Source organism: Cyprinus carpio, chromosome A19, assembly GCF_018340385.1.
Source record: "Cyprinus carpio isolate SPL01 chromosome A19, ASM1834038v1, whole genome shotgun sequence".
NCBI lineage: Eukaryota > Metazoa > Chordata > Actinopteri > Cypriniformes > Cyprinidae > Cyprinus > Cyprinus carpio.
This window is the reverse complement of record NC_056590.1, coordinates 14,465,285-14,490,867: the sequence shown is the minus strand read 5'-3', so window position 1 is coordinate 14,490,867 and position 25,583 is coordinate 14,465,285. Positions and strand designations below refer to the sequence as shown.

Here is a 25,583-nt window from a genome sequence, read left to right as displayed (position 1 = left end):
TGGTCTTATTTTAAAATGTGTTCTTTAGATATTGGTGTCTTCCTGTAGTATTATGCCATACAAATAAGATAAATCTCTTATAAAAAGTTGGATATACATGGATATTCTTTTTTTATTGACATCCTGTTGAAACAGTAAGTGATGGCAGGACATATCAAAGGGTTGTTCTTTTTTAAAAATACAGATGGCATTTGGTTTAGATTATAGTCTGAAGTATGTGGTTTTAGCTGGGACTATCTCATTCTAGAGAGCGTTAGATTGAAAAAAAAAAAAAATAGACCAGGTGAGTCATCCATGTTTATTTCTTGTTTTCTTGGAAGGGAAAGGCTGTGCATTTTAAATTTGTATATCTGCTAAAAGCTATTCTGCCATGCAGTTTATTGGGGAACGTTAGCATATATATGCCTGAAAGTCAAGACTTTCCCGTCTGAATTTCATGGAGTAAAGTACACTTTACCATACTAAATGAAACTGTATTATAGTTTAATATAACAAATATGTTTAAATACATGAGTTTCATAAATGTCACCACATTTTGCAGTACATTTACACTAACCATTTTTAGAATTGTAAATTATACGGACAATAACATGAAATTTATTATTTGTCATGTATTTAAATATATTTGTAATTTACACATTTTTAATGATGAAGATGCAATTTATTGCATTTAAGATATAATAACTTTAAATGTAATATTGAATAACAGAATAATAGACTCCACATGCTTTAGCATGTTAGTCAACACATCAAATTAAGTCTTTCTTTAAAGCATGACAAGAGATTATTAAAACATTCTTTAAAATGTACTTTAAAGTAAAACTTTTAATTTGACATATTACATAGTGTCCTTTTAAAAAATATACTTAAGTGTGCTAAGAAACAGTCATGAAAGTGTTGCCTAAACTTAAGTGCCATTTTTATAATAGTATATGTTAAAAACACTTTTAAGATTTAAAGTACACTACAAGTGCGCATTCAATTAAAATTAAACGCACTTCTTTTTCACAAAGGTAAACGCTTTTAAAATAAGTGAAAACTTGGTTATTCCTTCAATCCTTCCAAAAAAAAAAAAAAAAAATATTAAGCAAGTACTTGTTAAGCAAATACTTCACAGTCCTGTTTTTATGTGTTTATGTAACATCTGCGTAGTGCACAGTCATAACACAAGATGTGCCTTTTCTGTTAGTTTCAGCAAGAGAAATCTCGTCTGATCTGAATGGCATTTTGTTATTGTGGCACTCCACCCAATTGCTGGCAAGGATCAAAAGCAGATTATCGCTTTAGCGTGTGGAAGAAGGTGCATGCATATGCGTATCAGTGCATTTGCGATTACTAGCCTAAAAATGTATGCGTAGTGGTTCCAGGTCGTTTGAGCGAACATGTGTGCTCCTAAGTGTGTGTATGCGTTTAAAGTCAGCTTTTGCGGGGGAGCTGGAGTATGGCGCCCATGGCTCTGCCTTAAAAAGCCACAATAAGATTAACGAGTGCTTGCCGTGCCACATGCTGCTGTCCCTGCTCTTCTGCCTGAGCGCTGACACCTGAAACCCTGACCCAGAGAAGAGGGCATCTGTTGTGTCTGCATGTGCATGCGTGACTGTCAGTATGCATGTTTTATCTATTACATGTTTTATCATTTTTCAGAGGCGATGCAGGTTTTGATGGATAGTTACAAACTACAGACTTGGGAGTAATGTGCACTGATGAACAGTGCACAATACAACCAGGTGTGTGTTTTAGGAAAGTAAATAGGGTCAATTTTATCATAAATATTATATTTCAAAGAAAATGATTTCACAAGTAAACAACAGTGATCTGAGAGTGTTCAGAGAATCAGGCCTCTTTGTTTGTTTCCTTCATTATCTGAAGAGAAAGGATGCATTCTTATAGACTCTTTCAAATTTGACACAGATTTTCTGAAATCTAAATCTTTCTAAATATGACACTCTATTGCTACACAGACGCCAAGACATGCAGGACAGAACATACACTAGTGTATTTGGCCTACATGGGTTAGTCAATCAACCTATACACATTGACAACCGTATGTGTGTGTGTGTGTGACACTAATCTGTTAATCTTGTTAAAGCCATTGCAGCTGGTGCCCCAACTTCCAGCACATGAAATAAAGGTAGGACAACATGATAACCAACAGCTGTTGATGCTCACTGTTTGATTCGCCCATCACACACACACACACACACACACACACACACACACACACACACACACACACACACACACACACTCACACACACTCAAACTAACATGCTCTTCGTTGGATGGTTTCTGTTGCAGTTTCTCACAAACTAGATGTCATAAACGTAGAGGAACCGAAATGTTTAGTAAAGGAATCGTAACTATTTTTGAAAAAGGTTGGTTTGACAACAGCATAACTAACAAACTTCTATGCAGATTGACAATCTCTCTCTTCCTTTTGATGTTGATCCTTAAATTATGACTATATTTAATTTTTAAGATAGGGGAACTGAATAAGAAAAAGCAAAGTTTGGAACGCCCTTTGTGCACACAAGCAACCTTTTAGTGAACTATTTATAAAAGAAGCATTGTTTCTCAATATAAATAACATTTTCATAACCTGAAGAACCCTTTTTCCACTATACACTTTTAAAAAAAGGTGTTTTTGCAGCGATGCCACAGAACAGGGGTGTCCAAACCTATTCCTGGTGGACCACTGTCCTGCAGAATTTAGCTCCAAATGTCTGAAACAGCAAATCAAAGTCAGCAGACTCACTAGAAACTTCCAGACAAGTGTGTTAGAGCTGGTTGGAGCTAAAATCTACAGGACACTGGCCCTCAAGGAGCAGGATTAAACACCCCTGACAAAGACGAACCATTTTTGGTTGCCCAAAGAACCTTTCAGTGCACAATTCTGAAAAGAGCTGTTTTTCTTAGTGTGAGAACATTTAAAAATCTAAAGAACCTTTTTTTCACTATAAAGAAAAAATGTTGTGTAATGGAATGCAACAGCTAGACCAGCACCAAACCAACATATACCAGCCTGGACATTCTCACAGGTCTAAGCTGATCTTTTCAGCAGAAATATGTTGCTTCTGTTTCTTGCAGAATGGTCAAAAACAAGGCTCATAATGTTATGTGACAAGGCATATGTGGGGCCAGAATGATGGAATGACGGTGTGAGATGTTGACGCTGTCACATTTACAAAGATGATTCGCCTTATCCTTCTTTTCACCGATCCAGAACTCTAGCGTAGTCCTGCAAAGCACAACCTCCTTCACTCTTCAGATCGGCAAAGACCTGCGTGAAGAAGTGTGGGTCTGCGTTGATCCGCAGCATCTTGGCACTAGTGATGTCGATAATGGCCAGGCAACGGTCCCAGAATGCCTCTTTAGCCGCCTCCACCAGAAAGGGCTTGAGCGGGTATGAGATCTCGTTCCCCATGTAGGAATACGACAGGTACAGGCAGGTTAGGAGAATTGCTTGGAGCTCATGCTCTGAAGACACCACGTCGCCATCCACCACATCACGGCACAGCATGTACACAAACACCACGTTGGCCGGCGTCACGAAGGCCTGGTCCTGCCAGCCCTGGAGCAAGAGTGAGCGGTCCACAGCACGCAGCCACAGGACCGGATCAGCGGGGGAAAGGTGCTTGAGCCGATAGCAGCGGCCACACAGAAACTCACCCAGGCAGCGGAGCAGCTCGCTAGTCGAGGCCTGGACGATCACACGCTTTGGTGAGGAGGTGCATGTAGATGCGATCTTCTTAACAGAGGAAATCTGCTGCGGTTTCCCGTATCCCACACCAAGCCCAACGCCCAGGCCCAGACCCGCAGGACCATCGTAGCTAGTGAGATTGGCGCAGGAGAGAGACTTCTTCACATTTTCACGGTTGAGGTGCAAGACTGGATCCTTCTGGTAGATGTTATTGTTGTTGAGAGGAGCCCCGACGGCCCCTTGACCTCCAGGATAGGCTTTTTTGGACTCCCCTCGCTTCTTGGTGGAGGCCACCAGGCGTTTCCAGGTGAGTGCGGGGAGGAAGATGGAGTGGCCGCGTTTGAGGTTGCGGTCCTTTTGAGGGTTCAGCGAGCGGCTGCTCAGGCTCGGGTAATGGCTTAGAGAACTGGGCCGGTCATCATAATAACCAGGTTTTCGAGGACCCGGAGAGAGTGACAGTACAGTACCCATGAGTCCACTGAGGTGCTGAAGAGACCAGTTGTGTGCGTTGATGTGGCTCAAAACTAAAGTGCTTGTGCCTCACTGTTCGAAATCTGGAAGGTCAAGACTGGGCTGATGAGGAGCATGGAGGAGTTCCTGAGAAGATTGTATTTAGAGCATTATAATAAATAAGTGACAACATTAAATGATAGTCAATAAATGTAAATTCATAGAAATAAAGAGAATGTAATTTTTTGTGTAACACAAATAAACTAACAATTAAAACTTTTTTGCAACATTTATATTGGTAATGTCCATTTATAATTATACAGTAATGGTTCTAAAAACTTATTTATTTATTCATTCATACACTCACTCATAGATGTATGTATTTGTTGAACTATTTTGCTGAGGAGAAAAATATATGAACCTATTCCTTTTTTTTCTTCTTTTTGTCAAAGATATATGCTACTTGTAAGTAATTACTTATCAACATGTAAAACAATGACAAATATATTAAAGATTATCTGTGTCACTATTTCTCTCTGTTAAATAAGTCAGTTTGTCGCATTTACCATGTTAACTGGAATAGTTCACCCAAAAATGATCACTTACTATCACTTACTATAAAGTTCCATTAGTTAACATTGGTTAATGCAAATTCAAATTCTGTCATCATTTATTCTGCCTCATGTTGTTTCAAACCTTTCTTTTTATCTGTGGAACACTGAAAAAAAAAAGTTATATACTGGCTTGTTCAAATAAAAATAAAAAAAATAATAATAATCTGCATAAAAATTTCATAAAGGTTTGCAAAAAGTGATGTATACAACATTATATTCTGAGACTTCTAAAGTCATACAATAGTTTTATGTGACAAAATGATTTAAATGTTTAAATTTAAACATTTAGAATCTTAAAGAAATTTAATTCATGATACTTGCCCTTTGATATTCTCAGTGTGTTTATAATATTTTATGGAGAAGTAATATCTTGAGACCGTTCTTTTCAATGAATCAATGAATTCAATGACAAGTAACAAAATTGTTCTGAATAATTTGTTTACACATCCAACTGATCCGTTTGACTCACTGATGACACTGATCCAGTCATAGCAGATAGAGTTCATTGGAGGTGAATATCATCATTATATAGTGACTTAAATTTCAGTCTGTTCAAATAGCTATTTTTAAAAAGTTGTATATTAACTAAATTTGCTAATGTTTGCAACTAGATCATTTTATTTTGTCTTTGTGTCTGTTTTGGAGCTTGAAATACTGAGAGTCCACATTAATTTTAAATGCACTTAAAAAAAAGTGTGAACCGCACATTACTAAAATTCCTCCACAGAAGAAAGTCAGACGGTTTGGAACAACATGAAAGTGATAAACCAAATACTTTGAAATGTTTATCTTCTCACTCAAATTGTATAATGTGTAATGCAAATTGAATTAAATTGTAAAAATAGAAGCATTTTCACCCGTGGTCTCAGAAGGTTTTTTTTTTGTTTGTTTGTTTGTTTGTTTTTTTGTTTTTTTTTCATAGATTAGTGCTGTAACAACGTTGTAGTAATCTTATTATTTTACTCATTATATCAACTGAGTTTCTTGAAATATCAGGGCAAAATCTGACCCATTTAACTCATCAGAACCATTAGTAAACATATTTCATCAAAACCCTACAACAGCACAATATATATATATATATATATATATATATATATATATATATATATATATATATATATATATATATATATAATTTACTCCAGAGTTGCACAATAAGTTTTAGTCAGAATTTTTCTTTTTCTTTCTTTTTCTTTCTTGACAGTGCCTAATATCAAATAACCAGTTTAACTGCAGTGACAACTTTACTAACTACAAAAATCTGTTTTAAGTATGCAAGTACCTTAATTGGGATTCCATTTTAACTTATTGTTTTTTTTATTTATTTATTTTAAGAATAGTGACTGTACTCTTTAGGTTACCATGGTCGTGTCCCATGAGGGGAGTTTTCTGCTCACCTGTTCGGCGGCGCGCATCAGTTCAACCCTGCGGCTTCACTGCGTCCCGCACATCACACACACGCGCGCGCTCGAACGCATTAATGTTCGCATTAAATCCTTCCTTTAACGAAAAATCGGACAACAGAGTTAACTTGAGCGCATCCAACAGGATCTCTTCTCTGTGTCTGCTCCAGTTACAAACAAAGTCCTTGATGTCGTTCCTGTTTAAATAAGTCCATTATCCAGAAATGCTGCTCGTGAAGTGTCCTCATTTGGACGCGAATAAACTTGAGTGGGAGGATGTACACCATATCAAACTTTCATGACCATGCAGTTCCATCCCTCGTAGTCCGCTTTATGCACTTTGCACAAACAGCTGATGAAGTTCGAGCATGTTTGGGCTGGTTACAAGAAAACAATTCGAAAATCTATATAGACTATGCAAAGACGCACTTGAGCACATAAGCATTAGTATGAGAGGCTCCAGCCGGTGTGCTGACAGCAGGAGGAGTTTGTATTCTGGTCCTCTGTGCTGCACATCACACTGTGTTCAGCAGAAGCTCCTCCTCACGACACGTGACGCATCGCTAATATCATCCTGTTCCCTGCACACAACAGCTCTGTACACACACAGCACATGCTCCGGATTCAAACTGAAATACAGCGGCCGCAAAAAGCATCTGGATGGTTAAATCACACCTAAAATTCTTTACTTCCATTTGACTTTATAATAAATTCTCAAATGGCATACAAACAAACCTTTAATTCATTCATTAAATTATTTATAACTTTCTGTTAGTGAACGAATCTTGAAATAAATGTATCACACCATTCACAAAAAAAAAAAAAAAAAAAAACTGATTTCAAATTCAAATTCTTGAATGATTTCTGAAGGATCATGTGACACTGAAGACTGGATTAATGATGCTGAAAATTCAACTTTGCATCACAGGAATAAATTACATTTTAAAATATGTTCAAACAGAAAAAAAAAAAATCTTTTGAATATATTTTTTTATTAAATAAGTGCTGCCTTTGATTACAAAACAGCTTAGCAAATTCAAAAAAGTGTTGCACAGAAGGAGTGATTTGGATGAGGGTGATGTTTTTTCTCAGAGTGGACATTTTGACCTCATTGCTTCCCTTTGGCATAATAAGGATTTATGACCGAGGAATCAACACATAAAAATTAATATTTGCGCAATGTTAAACACTGAAAGGGCTGTGAATAAAACCTCTGTCTCTCTTCTGTTGTCTTTTTGGTCCAAATTTGGACCAAATTTCAAGCCATTTTACCTCCTGGTGGTGATGGATCGACAGGATGGAAGGGAGAGATGAGTGTGCATGAGAGAGAGAGAGGGTGTGTGATATGAGGAGAGAGAGAGAGAGAGAGAGGGGGGGGGACATAAAGTAGGGTGAAAAGTGCACTTTATTATGTCAAATTAAAAGCAGTAGGTCTACACTTATCTTGATGTGCTAACATACTAACACATATGTAAAGTACAGGGGTATTAAACACTGACTGAACCTTAGTTTGCACGATGGCAGACCTAAATAGTGACACAATTGTGACCACTGAATTTGCAATCTCAAAGCAGCAAACAAACTCCGAAAAAGATTTGTTGTTTTCTGCGGTGTTGTATTTTACATTCAGTTGTATGCTGCCCTCTAGTGGTCAAATGTAAGAAAGTCTAAAAGTCTATGGCTGTCTACTTTGATTTGAACTCCGCTGGTAGAAGACCCTACTTTCTCTGCTCTAAAAATGAGAAATTACAACTGACATCAAATAACATGACCATCTCTTATTATTGAAACTGTATGAGAAAACGTCGGATTATGTTTTTGAAAACCTGCTGAAGTTTCAGGTTGCCCTCTGTTTGATCTGCTGATTTTGGCCCTTTGAAACTTGCTCTCTGTCCAAACTATTGGATAATTTCCTTCCCTTGGCCAATTATGTAAAGGAAAAAGATTTCACCACTTACAAACCAACAGAAGAGAATTTGTGTTTTTAATGGCATATAGTTATAGGATGAATTAGTGCAAACCGCACACTTCATTGGGTAAAGGAACATATTTTATAATCTAAAGTTTATTTTGAAATCTGGGACACTCTTTTAGAGAAGCTTCTATCACTGGAATTTATCCAATTGAAGCCTGTTTGACCAAAAGTGAAAGCATGATTGAACGAGTAAACGAGTGAGAGAGGAGAAAAAAAGACATTAAAATTACATTATATCACCAAGGCCACTATAGTATGTGTATCGATAACTATGCTATTGTAGTGCCTATAATAATATAATAATAGGAAATACATAAATAATATAAAACTTCACTTTTATGAATGCTAGTATTGAATAACTATAAGAGAACCTAGATGCTTAGTTATTTGAAACATTAAAATGACAATCTCCAAATAGCCAAAACTTGCTCTCCAATGTTTTGTTGAATTTTGTATTTTATTAAAGCCATACATTTAATCATAATCAGAAAAAAGAAACATTATGTCCCTAACCTTGTCAGTTTTCTTTGGGTTCCTGACTCAGTGATATTAGAACCATGAAACCATGTGATCTCAGTCAGAGGCAACCCAGTTAGAATATAGTAATATGTTTATGTAGACTAGATGGAGAAAAATGTCCCTCATAATCCAATATCCTATTAAGCTCATTCGACCTTTGTGATCATTTTATGCAAGTTTCTCTATTGTTGATTTTATGCTTTGCACTGCACAATGCTGCAGAGTCAGTCAAATCACATTGTAGCGAATAGCATGCAGTGAAGATACCAGAGAGTGTTGGAACAATGCCTTTGCAACTGCAAGTGTTTTGCATGTATGTGCCTCAGACATTAGAATTTAATGTTCGCATCTTTATATGCTACATATTAAAGGGCCATAGAAATTAAATGTAGGTCTATACACTGTCACAGTTTGTGTAATATTTGTGGGTCCAGCTGAAGTATTTGCAAGTAACAAGTTGCTTGTTAGAATGTTGTATATGAAATTTAAACAAGATAATCTGTTGATTCACAAATCAAATTTATTTGCTTATATTGCTGCGGCTCCTAATCCCACACCATTTCTAATCACCAAATGGTTTATGTCTTTGCTAAAGCATTTTTGTAAACGGCCTTATTTATTTCCTTCAGTAAGCTCTTGCAGCACACTGCATGGCAAATATGTAGAGCCCTGTCCATGGTACTGAAATGAACAAAACTTCACAATCAGTCTCTTTGAATGAAAAAGGCTTTGTAAGGAACAGGACGGGAAAACCATGCTGAATCACCGAATCAGGACATTATGGGGGTTTACAATGAAACACAACTCTGCATATTTTTCATGGACAAACGTCTGTGAACACATTTTTATTAACAATGTTTGCAAGCTGTCAAATTCACCGTCAACTTGTTTAGTCATTTTTATTGCCTGCATTATTTTACAACCTTATTAATCGCTTATTTGCTTTTAAATCTTTAGAACATTTATTCCATTAGCTTTGTATTTAAGGGTTTGTTGAGTAAAAATTTTCCTATACCACACCATAATACTCATGTTGGTGCACAATGCAAACTTGTGCACTGTAGTTTATAATTTTGATTTAGAATTTCACAAGATAAAAAAAAAAAAAAAACTAATTTCAATCATCATCTCTTCCTACCACTCCAAACACACATATACACAAGCATACATGTAGACATAAGCATCTCCACATCTCAAGAAACTATGTCCTCACATTCATCTGCTTCTGGTACAGAATAAAGTCATCTGGGATGGAATCTGTACAATATACAAAAAGTGAGTCAATCTGAGACACCCAAACACTGAATTTGAGCTGCACACAAAAACAACTGTCAAATTGACCCTCAGATACTTTTCAAATCATGCTACTTACCATCGCATCTATAGCCAAGATTAGACCATATGACGTTCTCCTGAGAGAAGCAGAAGACGCCCAGCCGCCCTCCTCTCATAGTTGTGTCTATCAGGACTCCTGAATCTGCCACCAGTGCTTTACCTTCATACAATCTTAATCTACACCATAGATATAGAGCATCCAGTCTGATGTTTTTTCCAAGATTTAGTAGTAACAGATATACAGTACTTGTTTTGTGTATCTTTTAAAGTTTAAAGTCAGATTAGCTCTCACCGTATGTAGCCCACCTGTGGACGGTGAGTGAGGTGCCAGCGATAGGATGTTCTGTCCTTCCAGCCCACATTTCTTGGGTCCTTCCAGAGCAAAGTAACTTCACCTGGTGTGTCTCCTGTGTGCCAAAGGGCATTACGCAGATACTCACCAGGACCTGTACGAGACTTCACTGCCTGGAAGAGTGAGACGGCACAATGAAACTACTAATAAGAAATGTTTCTTGAGGATCAAATCAGCATTTTAGAATGGTTTCTGAAGGATCATGTGACACTGAAGACTGGAGAAATGATGCTTTGATCACAGCAATAAATTATATTTTAAATATATTATGACCCAATCCCAATTCCCCTTCTTTTTCCTCCACATTCCTGTTCCTCATTATTAAAAAGTGCTACACTTTGTACTTTTCCTTTATTCAATGTTTTATTCATCTGTCACAGTAATGTTCTTTCCTTGCTTTGCTTTTCTTAGCAAATATTCACATTTAATTTAGATGAACCTGTATATCATGTGTATAATTCAGGTACATATTTTAATCAATTGACAGCCTTCATTTTAATTTGTATTTTGAGTTACTCTTACCTTAAGCTGTAGTCCAGGCTGAGCTGAGGCTTTGAAAGGTAAATTCTGCCAGTATGTCTGTTCTGTCTGTTTCCACATCACCACATAGAAGCTGGAAGAGTCCTGATAGCCAAAGATGAAGCCCACGTAATCGTCATCAGTGTCCGTGTTCACATGGATTGTACCCTCAAAATCAACACCATTAAATGCTGTGTAGCCTAAATAAAGAAAAAAGAGGTTAATACAGCCGTTGAGACACAGAGATGTCTGCCAGCCTGTTGGAAAAGATGTAAATGTAAAAATCACACATGCAAATGCAAAGTCTCTATTAAAATGTGTTTACAAACGTACCCACAGCCAAACCAGGGTCGCTGTTCATGGTCTGCACAATCTCTGTTCCCTAAAAAAAACCCACAAAAGCTGTTTTATAATTCTTCAGACTTTTTCTACAGAGTGCACAAAAATATAGTAAAAGCTCAGAAACTAGCTGATAAAATAAAAGCGTAAAATTATAATTACTGTAAATGATCATTTGTGTTTAATGATCACCTTATTTAGTACCACCCAATTGGGGTCGATCTGAACATCTCCTTCTGGGTCGAGAATGACTGTCTGGAACGCCCTGAAATCTGTCATAGTGACCTCTGCACTTTCAGGGCACGCATCCAACAAGTCAGTCACCTTATCATTGTCAAAGTCTGTCTCACACATGTCACCAACTCCATTGGCTGATGTGAGAAAAGGTACAAAACAAACATGTTTGTTTCTAAATTGCATCAGTAAGACAATAAGCACACACTATATGTAACACATGTAATGTGTCTTTGGAAAATAATACTAGTATACTGGTTACTGCATACATTTTTTTTTTAAATAACAAGTCTGCGAAACAGCACACATTATGTATGGTCCAGATATCATCTCAGAAATAAACCTTTTATTTTAAATAAATTTTTGTGTAAAAACTCAAACTTTATTATCTCCAGAAGCCAGTGATATTACTTTTAGTAGTATGCTAGTATGTTTTTCCAAAACACAGAATTAAGAATCACACCATCAGTATCTTTTTGACTGGGGTTGAGAACAAGTCTGCAGTTATCTGGGCCGGGAGGAAGGATATCTGGAATTCCATCATTATCATCATCATTATCACACTCGTCCCCGATGCCATCATTATCTGAGTCCAGCTGAGAACTGTTGGGCACTTCAGGGCAGTTATCCCGCGTGTCCTGATATCCATCACCATCCCTACACACAGAGAATCTTTTTCACTAGAGCTTTATAGAATGAATGACAAGCAGATTTTACTGAGTAATGAATCTCACTGCAAAAAGAATAATGGAACTGATATAAAAGGAAACTAACTTAAATCAAGTATAACATTTTAAGAGAACAGTGAAAATCACTATACCTGTTCTTGTGTAAAATAAGCATTCATCTACACAAGTACTTACATGTCCTTGTTTGTATCACATACATCTCCCACCAAATCGTTGTCCATATCTGACTGCAAAAACAGCAAAATATGGAAATGAATCATTCAATTCATATTTGAAAAGCAGTGTGGCTAGAGTACCTGTCTCTTAGCCTCGACTGACTCAAGCGCCATTATTGTTCACAAAATCCAGGCAACTTTATTACATATATGCCTTTTAATAATAATTATGGAAGAAATCTTGTACTTGATACATATAACTGATGTCATTCAAGTGCTCACCTCTTGTTAGCTAAAAAACAGCAGTTAACCCAAACATGAGTTACTGCATCTGTAGTTATCAAATTAAACATTTCTGAACTAGTGATGGGTCAATCAAGAATGATTTGTTTTGAGGCTTCATATTTAGAGGAATATGACCAAAGTTTGCTTAAGTAGACGCTTTGTGGAACTTATACTTAATTTGATAACATCTAGGTTATTGGGGTGCCACAAGGTTCAGTGGTTGGACCTCTGCTTTTCTTGATATACACAACCTCACTGGGCACTATCTCATAAAAGAAGTAGCTCATTACAGCTACTTCTATTATGACTCCTACACAGATGATACACAGTTTTAAAAGTGAAAATGACGTGAAGCCAAGTATTGTGCTCTGCATACGTCTGCATTTAACCCATCCAAGTGCATACTGTATACACAGCAATGAGTAGTGAACAAACACACACCATGAACACACACCCGGAGCAGTGGGCAGCCATTTTTGCTGCAGCGCCGTGGGAGCAGTTGGGGGTTCGGTGCCTTGCTTAAGGGTCCCATCCCAGTCGTGGTATTGAGGGTGGAAGAGAACACTATACATTCACTCCTCCCACCTACAATCCCTGCTGGTACTGAGACTCGAACTCGCGACCTTTGGGTTAAAATCCGACTCTCTAACCATAAGGTCACGACTGCCCCTTTTACATGATTCCATGATGACCCCACTATCTCAGCTTGTATCTCTTATTGCCTTTTTTAAAAAAAAAAAAAATCTCAACCTGTATGAAGGACCTTCAGCTTTATCCTTAAAAGTACCCCCTCTTCCCTTCCTTTCAGCTTTATATAGCTCTCCTTGTCTAACCTGCAATGGATCGTTGACCTCAGGACAGCTGTCACATGCGTCGCCCACACCATCTCCATCTCGGTCTGTCTGCATGGGGTTGGGTATGTTAGGACAGTTATCCAACACGTTAGGGATGCCTGTAAAAAAATTAAGTGGTGAGAACAAATAATGTGATACAATGCCGTAAAAACACAGAACAGTTAAAAGTGAATGTGACTGACCATCTCCATCAATATCATTGTCACATATGTCTCCCTTGCCATTGCCATCAGTATCAAGCTGATCTCCATTGGGAACGTTTGGGCAGTTATCACAAGCATCGCCATAGGAGTCTGTGTCAGAGTTCTGCTGGTCCTTATTAGGTACTAGACGACAGTTGTCCTGGATACATGCAAAATTAAAATAGCTAAACTGCTTAGAATCTGCCCCATGGACAATTGATTCCTAAATAATAAAAAAGACATTTTCAAGTATCCCCCCAATTGAAAACAATTTGGCACCGAATGCTTGTTCTTCAAGTATTTTTACAATTCTTCATCACTTGATCAGTAACCTCAACATTTTTAATTCCATCTCCATCTGCATCCTCGTCACACTGATCACCAATCCCATCTCCATCTGTGTCCTCTTGACCAGAGTTTGGGGTATTTGCACAGTTGTCCTGCACAGGGATATTCAAATTATTATTTAATTTATTATTTTTATCCAAGGGATAATACATTTTATATACATATTATACCAAAATCCAAAACAGAAATTAAAGTATTTATGTTTTGCTGACGGAAAACGGTTATAAGTTAAGCAGAAAACCATTCAAAGGGCTAAAATGGGGCAAATTCTGTAAACAGTCATGACCCTTTTTTAATGCATAAAAACCTACTTGCAATCCAATTTAACAGGTGCTATTTGGATCATTTTTATGCTGTAACATGCAATTCATTCTTAATGAATTCCCTCTTCAAAACTGAGTATGTACCGCTTTGCAGTGTTTGTCGTTGTCAATGCATGGAAGAGGCCCATCAGGGTAACCATCAATGTCTGAGTCTGGACCACAGATGTTCCCACTACCTGCCCAGCCGATGTTACACTACAAGACATAAAATGGAGAGAGCTATTTGGACAATTACTGGTCGTTCTTTTTTAGTTTTTGAAAGAAGCAAAGATGTACTCCAAAACATTAAAGAATTTGTTGTCTCAGTTAAGAGCTGCATGTGCTTTAAATACAAATGAATGATTTTGGATTCAATATTTTCAGGTGGGTAAATTGTCTGGATTTACTATGAAGTTTTTAGAGTTTTTAGATTCTCACCACACAGGAAATGTCACTGTTGTGGCCCATCACACAGTGTGCATTCACATCACAGGGCTTATAGCCCAGAGTTTCACACGTCCTCCGTACACAACAGCCTGCAGTCTGATGACCCACAAATCCTGCTTTACACTGGCCACACTTGAACGATCCCTATGAAAAGAAAGCATTCCACTTTTGTTTCTTGACACATCAAAAAAGTTACCTTCATAATAATTTCAAATCAAATTTTACTTTAAAGTACATTTTAAATGTTTACTAATCTGTTGTTGTGATTTAAATAAATACACTTATTTTATTGTGTTGACTAACAAACTAAAGCACACGTAAAGTACCTGATTATAATTTTAATGGTAATGTTCAATATTACATTTATAGTTATATTTTTAACCTACTAAATTGCAACTTCATTGTTATAAATGTGTAATTACAAACATATTTAAATACATGAAATACAATTACAATAAAATACATTAAAGTATATTTTGTTTTTTCATAAATGCTTGTCAGTACATACAGCAGTGCACTTAAACCACATATCAAAGAAAATATAAAAAAATATGAAATTACATATAAAGAAGTATTTAAGTCCTACTTAAGTGGGTCAAAAATGCACTCTAAAATTCAGCTAATTGCATTTTATATAATATAGTATAATTCAATTGCAGTTAACAGGCAACAGAGTGTCTAAACACATTACAATCAACTTGCATGTAAGTATATTCTATATAATAAGTAGTCTTTTTAAAAGTATGCTAAAGTTTTAAAAGTATGCTAAAGAATAATTCATCACAACATCATCACTAATCAAATAAAAAAATTAATCATTTCCTTACCAAACAAACACTAATAATAATAATAATAATAAAATAATATGCTATCTGCAGGAACCTCGTCAATGTCCTGGCAGTGTGTTCCATTTCCAGTCATGCCATCTGGACAGGGGCCACACTGATATCCTGGGAACATCATGCTCTCCATGCAGCTCACGCCATTATAGCAGGGGTAGGATGACATCGGGACTGAGGCTCATGGAATCCTGATAAACAGAGAGAGACACATACACATTACCTCTATACCACAACAATCTTCAGACATGTTTACCATAACCTGCCATCTCCTGTCTGTTCAAGCTCTTTCTCCATCCCTTACCACACACTTGACATTCAAGAATGGTGTTTCTGATGAGAGACATCTCTTTAGTCTGAAAAGTAGAAAAGAATTTAATTTTAGAAAATGCATGTTCCCAATTAAAAACAGAAGTCTGTAATAAAATATATCCTCCAATTCAAGCTTAATATGCAGAGTCAACGTGATTTGTAGACTGGCTTTGTGAAAACTATTCCTGTGAGCCACATAATCTAATATTCAGTTAAAGGGCTGCTGAAGACATCCAAGCAGGTTCCTTCATTCATCCCCATTCATTCATTCCTCTATGGCTTTCTCATACCTGTTCTCTGATATCCTCTCTCAGCGCTCCCATGATCTGGTTAAAGATGATCAGCTGTCCGATCAGAGCTTTGGTGTGATCACCTGGCCATATCAGCATTAAAAGCATGGATATAAATCAGTTCTGATAGCTCATTCACATATGATTGAATCATTGTTGATATTTACCCAGGATGGCGTTAATGTCACTGCCTACTGTAAAGAAACAACAGTCACAATTTATCAAATATTTCTAGTTCAAAAACAAATTTATATATTTATACTACTGATCAAAAGCCTGGGGTTGGTAAGATGTTCAGTGTTTTTTAATTATTATTTTAATATATTGTAAAATGTAATTTATTGCTGTGATCAAAGCCGAATTTTCAGCATCATTCAGTGTCACATGATCCTTCAGAAATCAGTGTAATATGCTGATTTGCTGCTCAAGAAACATTTATTATTATCAATTTTGTAAACAGTTGTTGTGCTGCTTCATATTTTTGTGAAAACTGTGGCACTTTTTTTCCAGGATTAAATAGAAAGTTCAAAAGAACTTTATTTATTTGAAATTGAAATATTTTGCAACATTATAAATGTCTTTCTGTAACTTTTGACCAATTTAAAGCATCCTTGCTTAATAAAAGTATCGCAAAATCTTACTGACCCCAAACTTTTGAATGGTAGTGTGTATGACATTCTCTACATTTCAAGATATCCCTCATTCATTCATTCAAAATTCATGAATTGATTGTAGGAATAATATCTGTGGTATTTATTCATTGCCACAAGAGGTCAGTATGATGACATGACAAATGCAGAATAAATACATTACAGGTCCCTCTTATGCTGTAAGAAATGTGCTTGCCTGCATTGTTGATAGCTGCATCTCCTTGGAATGGACAGTCAATGAGGAGACCAGCTGTTGCTAGAGAGCCTCCGAGAGCCAGTTTAACAGACTCTACTGAGCCCTTAAACATATACATATATGAAGGAAACAATTAACTGTCCCTTTAAATTTGCTGTACAGTTGGGCAAACAATGTTCATTAATTGTTGACCTAAATGAATCACCTGTATCCTGGCATAAGACTTCTGTCCGGTGCGAACATCCACAGATTCTGTCTTTGATGGAAGTCCGACAAATGAAGGGAGGCCCTGAGCAGAGTCCACCAAACGGCAGTTTACATAAAGCTCTAGGTTTATTTGACTGCTTCTAAGTCCACTCATTCTGAGTATAAGTGATTGGGTGCCTCCCTCAGCGAGGACTGGGTTTTGTAAATTGACAGCATTAACTTTTCCATCAGAGAGCAAGTATCGCACCAGTACTGAGGAGAGAAAGGAGAAGTGAACTTTCCAAAGACAGCAATCATAAGCAAAGACCTACTTAAACTATAACCTACACATATTGCATTTGGGAAAATGTTTGCAAATATATAATAAGACCAAAAAGCATTTAGCCTACATTTGTTGATCTTGCCTACAGCAGCAACCTCCAGGTATTTCTTGTTGTCCTCCTTATCATAGACACCGAACAAAACGCCGCCGAGTTTGGGTGGCAGCATGAAGGTGGAGGTGATGTACAGATCTCTGACCGTCTGCAGAGCTCCAGACAGATTCTCTATAGCTGCAGCTGTCTGACGTGCATCATGGAGCTCCAATACATTAATCACTGAAAGAGAGGACACGTCAAATACACAGATAACACATGTGCAGTAAGATGACTGTATCATTGTATGAATGAGAAACTTTGAGAAAATGCTTGCAAAGAGTGTTTTGAAACGAAAACTGTTTTCAAATCCAGGATTAATGTTAATTATTTTTCAAGATGAAAGAGCTTTTCAAGATTATGAATTTTAAACTTTGAGTTAATGTGTAAGGAATAACTGATGAAAGGCTGTTGAATTTTTAGAAAATAATGCACACCCGAGGTGATTATGTGTTATGTTTGTTCATGTTTTTGTTCAAAATACATTACCTAATGTTAATTTGTAAAAAAAAAAAAAAAAAAAAAAAAAAAAAAAAAGGAAAAAAATGGAAAAAAATTGAAAAAAATTGAAAAATTACTTAGGCTATAATAGATTTAAATATGTAGATAAATTATTATATAACATAACATGGTGATTGTTGGCTTCTACCAAGCTCTACTGAGTTCTTGACCTTAGGGGAAATAATAATTAGAAATTAGAAATTTAGGGGATATATATATATTATATATATCAACTTTAGGTTATTCAATTGAAATCAAACCCTTAAATTTTCAACATATTGTTCAATTTGAAATTCTTTGTTCATAGAAATGTTTGACTAGTTGGGACAACTTTAGGGGATTCTGTTGAACAAACATGGGGTTTTATGTAATTTTATGTAATTTACATTTCTTAGCATTTATGACTCCAGTAAAATATGTTAATTTTACCGTGCAAGCCACAAACTAAACTTAAGTTTGCTCTATTTCTCCAGATAAAGGACATTTTACCTTCCGTCTTTTATTTATCTTCTTTATAATTCTACCAAAATATGTAAACGCTTGTCCTTGGAAGGACACTGACATCATTCAGCCAATTATTTGTGCAAATTATTATTGTTATTTTAATAATTACATGCAAACACTTTGTGCAATAATGAAGAAATTAACTTTTGTTTCTGAACATGCCATCATGACAAAGAAGGACCATTAAACAACAACAACATATATACAAATCAAGAGTTTATATAAGTCTACATTTTACATTTTTTTGTGATTCAAAAAAAAAAAAAAAAAAAAAAAAGCCCACCTTTAAATTCCGACGATTCGGAGAAGTGGCCAAAAGCAGTATAAAGGACAAGCAGGCTTGGTACAATTTTCAGCATTTCCATCCTCTTGAACCAAGTCCAGCAGATATTGTTTAATAAACCGTATAGAATATAATCCTGTTAAATTCCCGTTTTCCAAAGACTCGAGCAGCTCAAAGCGTCTGAGAGCTTCAAAACATCACATAAACCGCTGACCGGTTTTCCCTGAACGTCCCTGAGCGGGTGAGTCTGCGGCTCCTCTGAGACTCTGCGGCGCTCAACACTTTCGATCCCAATGAGAAACAGAAGCTGAGCTGCGGGCGACTGCAGGGGGAGAGATAACGACACTTGTCAATCAACTTACAAGCATTTACTGCAGCTCTCTCCCGCTGAGTCTTACCGTGCTGAGCTCCTCTCAGGTCGAAATTCACCGCGAAAATGAAAATAGGCTATCTTTGACAGTTTTTGTTTAGGAAAACTAAAAATAAATCTACCGAGTTTGGTTTTTGTGAATGAAACATATAGACGACGCCCTGAGCACAAAATAAAGCTATGAGAAAGTTCGGATAATTTTGAGAGCAAAATCCGTTGAAGCTCAATTTTTTTGTCTTATTTAGTTAACTCGCTTACTTATTTACTTACTTGTGTTTTAAATTGGTAAATGACATTTATTCACCCTCAAATCATCCTAGGTGTATATGACTTTCTTCTTTCAGAGGAATACAGTCGGAATTATATTTAAAAATCTCCTAGCTCTTCCAAGCTTTATAATGGTAGTGAATGGGTGTTGAGATTCAATAGTCCAATAGAAGTCCGATAAAGTGCAGCCATCCATCATTAAAAATGCTCCACATGGCTTCGGAGGGTTAATAAAGGCATTCTGAAGCTAATCAATGCGTTTGTGTAAGAAAAATATCTATATTTAAAACTTTATAAACAGCAATCTCTAGTTTCCTCTAGTCGTGTGCACGTTATTCACATGCATGTTCACGAGAGAGTGGTGTTCCAGCGGATGACGTAGGTGTAGCATAAGCTCCGGTGAGAAGTGACGAATGCGGAATCGCAGAGGAGAGAGCAAAACAAAACACCGGTCAAAACAAGGATTTGTAAAGGAAAATGTCAGAGGACTTCACCAAAAGCCAAGGAAACTTTGCTAAGCTTTTGCTAAACAAGCATATTCTCACCGGACCTTATGCTACACCTACATCAGCGGCCGGAACGCCACTCTCTCATGTACATGCATATGACAGATAGCTGAAACTAGAGATTATGGTTTATAAAGTTTTTTGATTCGAAAGTTTTCATCGATTCACTTCAGGAGGCCTTTATTAACCCCTCGGAGCCATGTGGAGCACTTTTTATGATGGATGGATGCGCTATATTGGACTTCTTTTGGACTACTGAAAAATAACACCCATTCACTGCCATTATAAAGCTTGGAAGAGCCAGGACATTTTTTTTAATATAACTCCGATTGTATTTGTCTGAAAGAAGAAAGTCATATACACCTATGGCTTGAGGGTGAGTAAATCATGGGGTAATTTTCCTTTTTTTTCCAACCATCCCAAACAACCCAATTTAACATATTTTAAAATTTTTTCAACAGTCAACTTAGCATCAACTAAGGGAAACCGTTCCTGTTAGCTCACTGTTGCTATGGTTACCTCCTCAGCACTCGCTTTTGTTTGGCGCCAAAATACACGCTTTGACTAACTTGTAAATAGGCCATTATCTCATTTTATAATTTGAACCCTAACAAACTTGAAATATTTGAATCTTTCTTTAAAACACATGCCACTTAGTTTAAGATCCAACGCAACTTCATAATCATGACAAAAATAGTTTAGTAAAACAGCTTTGCCATTGATTGCTTCAACCAAACTGAGAGTGACCTTGGTTGACCCACCACTGTGGTCGCAATGTTGAGTCTTTCTACTGACATCTGAAACACGCTAACGTTGCATATAAAACACAGACTTCTCAAAATTTTTAACTAAATGTTGACCTTGACACCACACAGCAGCATAATTGGAACAAGTCTACCAAAACGAATTTTGATTAAGATATATCTGAAGCTTATAGAACAATAATAAAGTTAAATACACGCAAGCTGTGTAAACAACCCTCTTCATCCTATGATACTGGAAACACTGATGACCTGTTCTTAATGCTGAAAGATTCCAGAAAAAAAGAAAAGAAAATGGACTTTAAACTGAAGTCGTTATAACTGTTAAATACTGCTTCAAAGTAAACTCATGTTGATTCCTTTTTATTATTTATAGACTAACAAAATACAGAAGATGAACAGCAGCATTTGTACCAAACAAACTTTGTGCAATAAATGTGGAATCATGTCATGATTTTAGTGACTGACAGTAAAAGTGGAAACCTCCTTGAGAAGGAAACAAAATGGACAACCCCAGTGTAGTTTCCGGTGACTGGGATGGAGAAGCACAGCTGTACAATGGCCACAGACTCTGACGTACTGTAACTGCAATGTTTGGCATGAAAGTTGTCCTCAGCAGTTCTCAGGAGAGCTTTAAAATCTGGCTGATTTATAAAGCTCTGTGGCTGGAGTGGTCAAAGCAGAGGCATGTCTACGTGGTGGCCAGGGATGGCACCGGCCCCCCCAGAAATTTGTCTGGCCCCCCCCAGATGTCTTGCAATAGACTTGTTTTTAGTAAATTTCTAACTGCATCTGGCAGTGGCGGATCCTGGTATGTGTAGCTGCCTAGGGCTGCTTTCTTCTCCTCTTTATACCTAATTTTAGGCGGTTTCTATAGCGTGATATTTGACAGATATCGAGAGCGCATAATGTTAAGTGATCCTTGCAAGTGGATTTCCTTCACTCACACAAAACTGGATGTGTGCTTTCATACATTGTTCTTTTATGAATTGGCTCTGCTTTTGCTCAGAGATTACGTGTATGCTCAAACGTTCTTGCATCACTGAAGACTAGAAGCGCTCTTTTTTTCTAATTCAAATGAGGAGTAGGCTTATCTCATTAAATGGAAGCAAGCTGATTATAGTCAGCCTTCTCTAGTTATTTATTTTATTAATAGCCTACTCATTTTAGTTAAGTGCTTAACTTATAAATATGCATTTATTCAATTGTTTTATTAAGTGCATTTTGTATTTTGTTGTTTTTGTATATAGTTTTGCAATAAAAGCGTATTAACCAGGTTCCAGAAATAATCACTGAGGGTGCTTCTAAAATTTGTGAGGGTGCTCTAGTCTTAATGCCCATTTTCACATATTTTCTCCTGTCTATTGCTTTGGTCATCATTGTGTCAATCACTGCTACTTCGAGAGTGAATCCCACATAAATATGCAGATGTCATTCCCGAATTTTTGCAACGTGTGTGTGTGGCTGAAAAACAAAGTTCTACATTTTAAATGGATCATAGACTAGAAAGCTTGCAAAGAGTGCTCATTACCACTAAAAAACCTGTCACTCTTTGTTTAAACGAGTGAGTGTATACACAATGTATTTTAACATACATCGTGCCGCAAACCATACCCCCCCACCCCCAGCCACCCTCTTTTGAGCCAGTGCCCCAGACTGGCCACCCAATTTAAATTGCTCTAGACATGCCCCTGGGTCAAAGAGCTCCTAGATGGTTGGTTTAAGATAAAAAGTCTGACAAGTTCACTCTGTGTGATTTCTGCATTGCGTTGGAAACGTTAATATAGCTTGACAGTATGTTAAGTCTGCAGGACAGCATATCAGCTCACTGCAACAAATTCATGTAATATTTACAGCTTCTCTAAAAGTGTTAAAGCGTAATGGTGCAGATGGTCTTCATCTCCATCATCACGACCTGAGTTCTTCAGCTGTGGCTGCTCACGCTTGATCGTAATGATCCTGGTGAGGATGCCGTAACCCAGCATGGCTCCCACAGCGAACAGAACAGACAGAATCTGGTTAGGCCACTTTTGGGGCTCGTTGTCAAAGTTGCTGCTGTCAGGCTGAACATGATGGATACACCATCCCAAAATGAAAATTTTGTCATTAATCACTTACCCCCATGTCATTCCAAACCCGTAAAAGCTTTGTTCGTCTTTGGAACACAATTTAAGATAATTTGGATGAAAACCAGGAGGCCTGTGACTGTCCCATAGACTTCCAAGTAAGTTACTGTACAGTGTCAAGGTCCATAAAAGTATGAAAGACATCATTACAATAGTTCATCTGCCATCAGTGCTTCAACCGTAACGTTATGAAGCAATGACAATACTTTTTGTAAGTGAAGAAAACAAAAAGAACAACTTAATTCAACAATTCCTTTGTCAACAGTCTCCTCTGTGTCTCTCCATATCACTGTTGAGACTGTTGACAAAGGAATTGTTTTCTTCACTTCCAAAAAGTATTCTCATCACTTCATACTTTTCTGGACCTTGACAGTGTAACTTACTTGGGAGTCTATGGGACAGTCACAGGCCTCCCAGTTTTCATCCAAAATATCTTAAATTGTGTTCTGAAGACAAATGGAACTTTTACAGGTTTGGAATGACATGGGGGTAAGTGATTAATGACAAAATTTTCATTTTGGGGTGGAGTATCCCTTTAAGTGGCCAAAAAGTAAACAGAATGGAAGGAACCCCATTCACATTAACTCAGGTCCAAAAAGATGGCTCAGATATAATTTTAGTTCATTCAGTTGAGTTTCAATTCACATCAAAGTTTTTTTTTTTTTTTTTTTCGAACCACATTAAATTAAATGTTCAATACGGTTAATATTAAAAATAATAATAATTTCAATAAATTTAATTTTTTTTTAATTAAAAGCTGTATTATTAATATTATATTCTTAATATTTACTACTAATATGAATAATAAAGTTTAGTTTTAAATAACATAAAAATAGCAATGATAATACATATTATCAGCTTACAAGTTCACCCTTACATCTAATCTGTTAACAAATAGTAAGAATATTTTGGCGTGCTGTCCTGGGGGAGGGCTCCGGGCCCGGGCGGCTCTGCTGCACCGGGAGGGAGAGCCCTGTCCGATGCTGAATGAGCAAGGAGACGCGACTGATGGAGGAACTCTCGCTGCGTCTGACGGGAGCTTCGGCTCTGCTGCACTGGAAGGGAGAGCCCCTCTTGCGGCTGAGTACGAGGCACTGTTTGACGCGTCTGATGGAGGGCTCTCACTGCGACCGAAGGAAGCTGCCGGCTCTGCTGCACTGGGAGGGAGATCTCCTGTCCACCACTGAGTATGCATCGTAACTGAAAACGACAGACTGAGGATTAACTCTGCAACCGAAGGGAGCCGACGGGTCTGCTGCACCGGAAGGGGAGCCCCGTCCGACACTGATTAAGCATGCAGCGCAACTCAAACCGACAGATGGAAGGCTCACACTGCGACCGAAGGGAGCTGCGGCCCTGCTGCACCGGAAGGGAGAGCCCTGTCCGATGCTGAATAGGCAAGGAGATTTGAAACGACGGCTGGAAGGCCCTTACTGAGACCAAAGGAGCGGTGACTACTGCATTGGGAAGGAGAGCTTATAATTAATTGAGTAAACCACATGACTTAAAAACCTGTTGGACATAAGAAAAGAGAGCCTGATAAGGTTGAATTGGAGAAGGGAGATTAAAAATGTAAATGTAGTGGCCTTTCCTTTCTTGGCCGTTATACTTTGTTTAATGAAGTAAGCGATAGTTCCGCTATCGAGTATGGACAAATCCAAGTTTGGGGTTGAATTTAGAGGTTATTGCGATTTCTGAGCATCTTAGAAAACCGAAAAAAGCCAATAAAAACATGGCATCTAGGGTACGAGCGGTATGGATCGAATGGTACCCTGTGTGGAGATTTTGGATGCAGTTTGTAAGGATGTCTAAAGTTATAGGTTGTATGGAATCCGGGTTTGATGGTCGAGAGCGCTGAATTCCTTTGATTAGAAGAGAAGTTTGAGAATTTATTTTGGGGGAGGGGAAGCCGTAGATTAGTTTATGAAAAAATTGAACGCTACTTAAGTAACCTTTAATAGACCCTACTTGGAGGTTTTTCACGGAATTAAGGTAGGAAATAAATAAAGTAATTGTGAGGAGAGAAAAATCGGGAAATGGCAGGTTATAGGAGAGGTGAAAAGCTTTGAAACATTTCCACGCTGTTAGATATGAATGGATAGTTCTGGGTGAAACTGCTTGGAGGATAGAGTCAATTGACGCATCAAGGAGAGGTTTTAGGGGATGAGTTATGGGAATATGAGTTGCGAATATAGAGGTACTGGGGTTGGTGAAGGGTCTGCCTCCGGAGCCAGCGCTCTGAATTTCTGAAACATAAAACGAGAGAGTGAATCAGCAATTTGATTTTTGGATCCGGGAATGTGTTTAGCAGTTATGATAAATTGATCGCATGCTGAAATCCAGATTAAACGTCTTAGTAATGGCATGAGAGTGAGGGAATGAGAACGGCCTTTATTTATGCAATGCACGGTCGCTTCGTTCTCGCAGTATACTAAGATGCTGCTTGACGTCCAATTTTTTCCCCATAAAAAGGCAGCGACAACTAAAGAGTAGAGTTCGAACAGCGCTGAGGACAGTAGCTCACTCAGGATTAACCCCTGGCACTTGGGGAAGCCCTTAGGAAGAAGAAGAGAAAGATGGAACTTAGGAAGAATGGCAGTATGCTTGTGTTGCTGGCTGAAGAAGCCCTACTTGGGCTCTGCAGCGGGTTAAA

At 37.5% G+C, this 25,583-nt stretch overlaps 2 protein-coding genes across 2 annotated transcripts; both read right to left on the bottom strand.

Moving 5' to 3' along the window:
* Positions 1-609: 609 nt before the first annotated feature.
* On the bottom strand, positions 610-6,951 carry LOC109068630 (cyclin-dependent kinase 5 activator 1-like). The gene is made up of 2 exons (XM_019085395.2): positions 6,165-6,951; positions 610-4,297 (listed from the first exon to the last, which is right to left on the bottom strand). Exon 2 carries the CDS (start codon positions 4,169-4,171, stop codon positions 3,212-3,214), a length of 960 nt encoding a protein of 319 aa, XP_018940940.1. The 5' UTR covers positions 4,172-4,297; positions 6,165-6,951; the 3' UTR covers positions 610-3,211.
* A 2,238-nt stretch (positions 6,952-9,189) lies between these two features.
* Positions 9,190-19,270, bottom strand: LOC109068626 (thrombospondin-3b-like). Its single transcript, XM_042777174.1, is given in 22 exon segments — positions 9,190-9,921; positions 10,037-10,176; positions 10,292-10,464; positions 10,874-11,070; positions 11,204-11,252; positions 11,402-11,580; positions 11,907-12,100; positions 12,307-12,359; positions 13,406-13,524; positions 13,609-13,768; positions 13,941-14,048; positions 14,364-14,474; positions 14,697-14,849; positions 15,588-15,703; positions 15,706-15,735; positions 15,849-15,900; positions 16,147-16,229; positions 16,314-16,340; positions 16,993-17,095; positions 17,198-17,451; positions 17,589-17,795; positions 18,901-19,270. Coding segments are annotated over 22 exon segments (2,646 nt in total). The 5' UTR covers positions 18,983-19,270; the 3' UTR covers positions 9,190-9,865.
* Between the last annotated feature and the right edge of the window lie 6,313 nt (positions 19,271-25,583).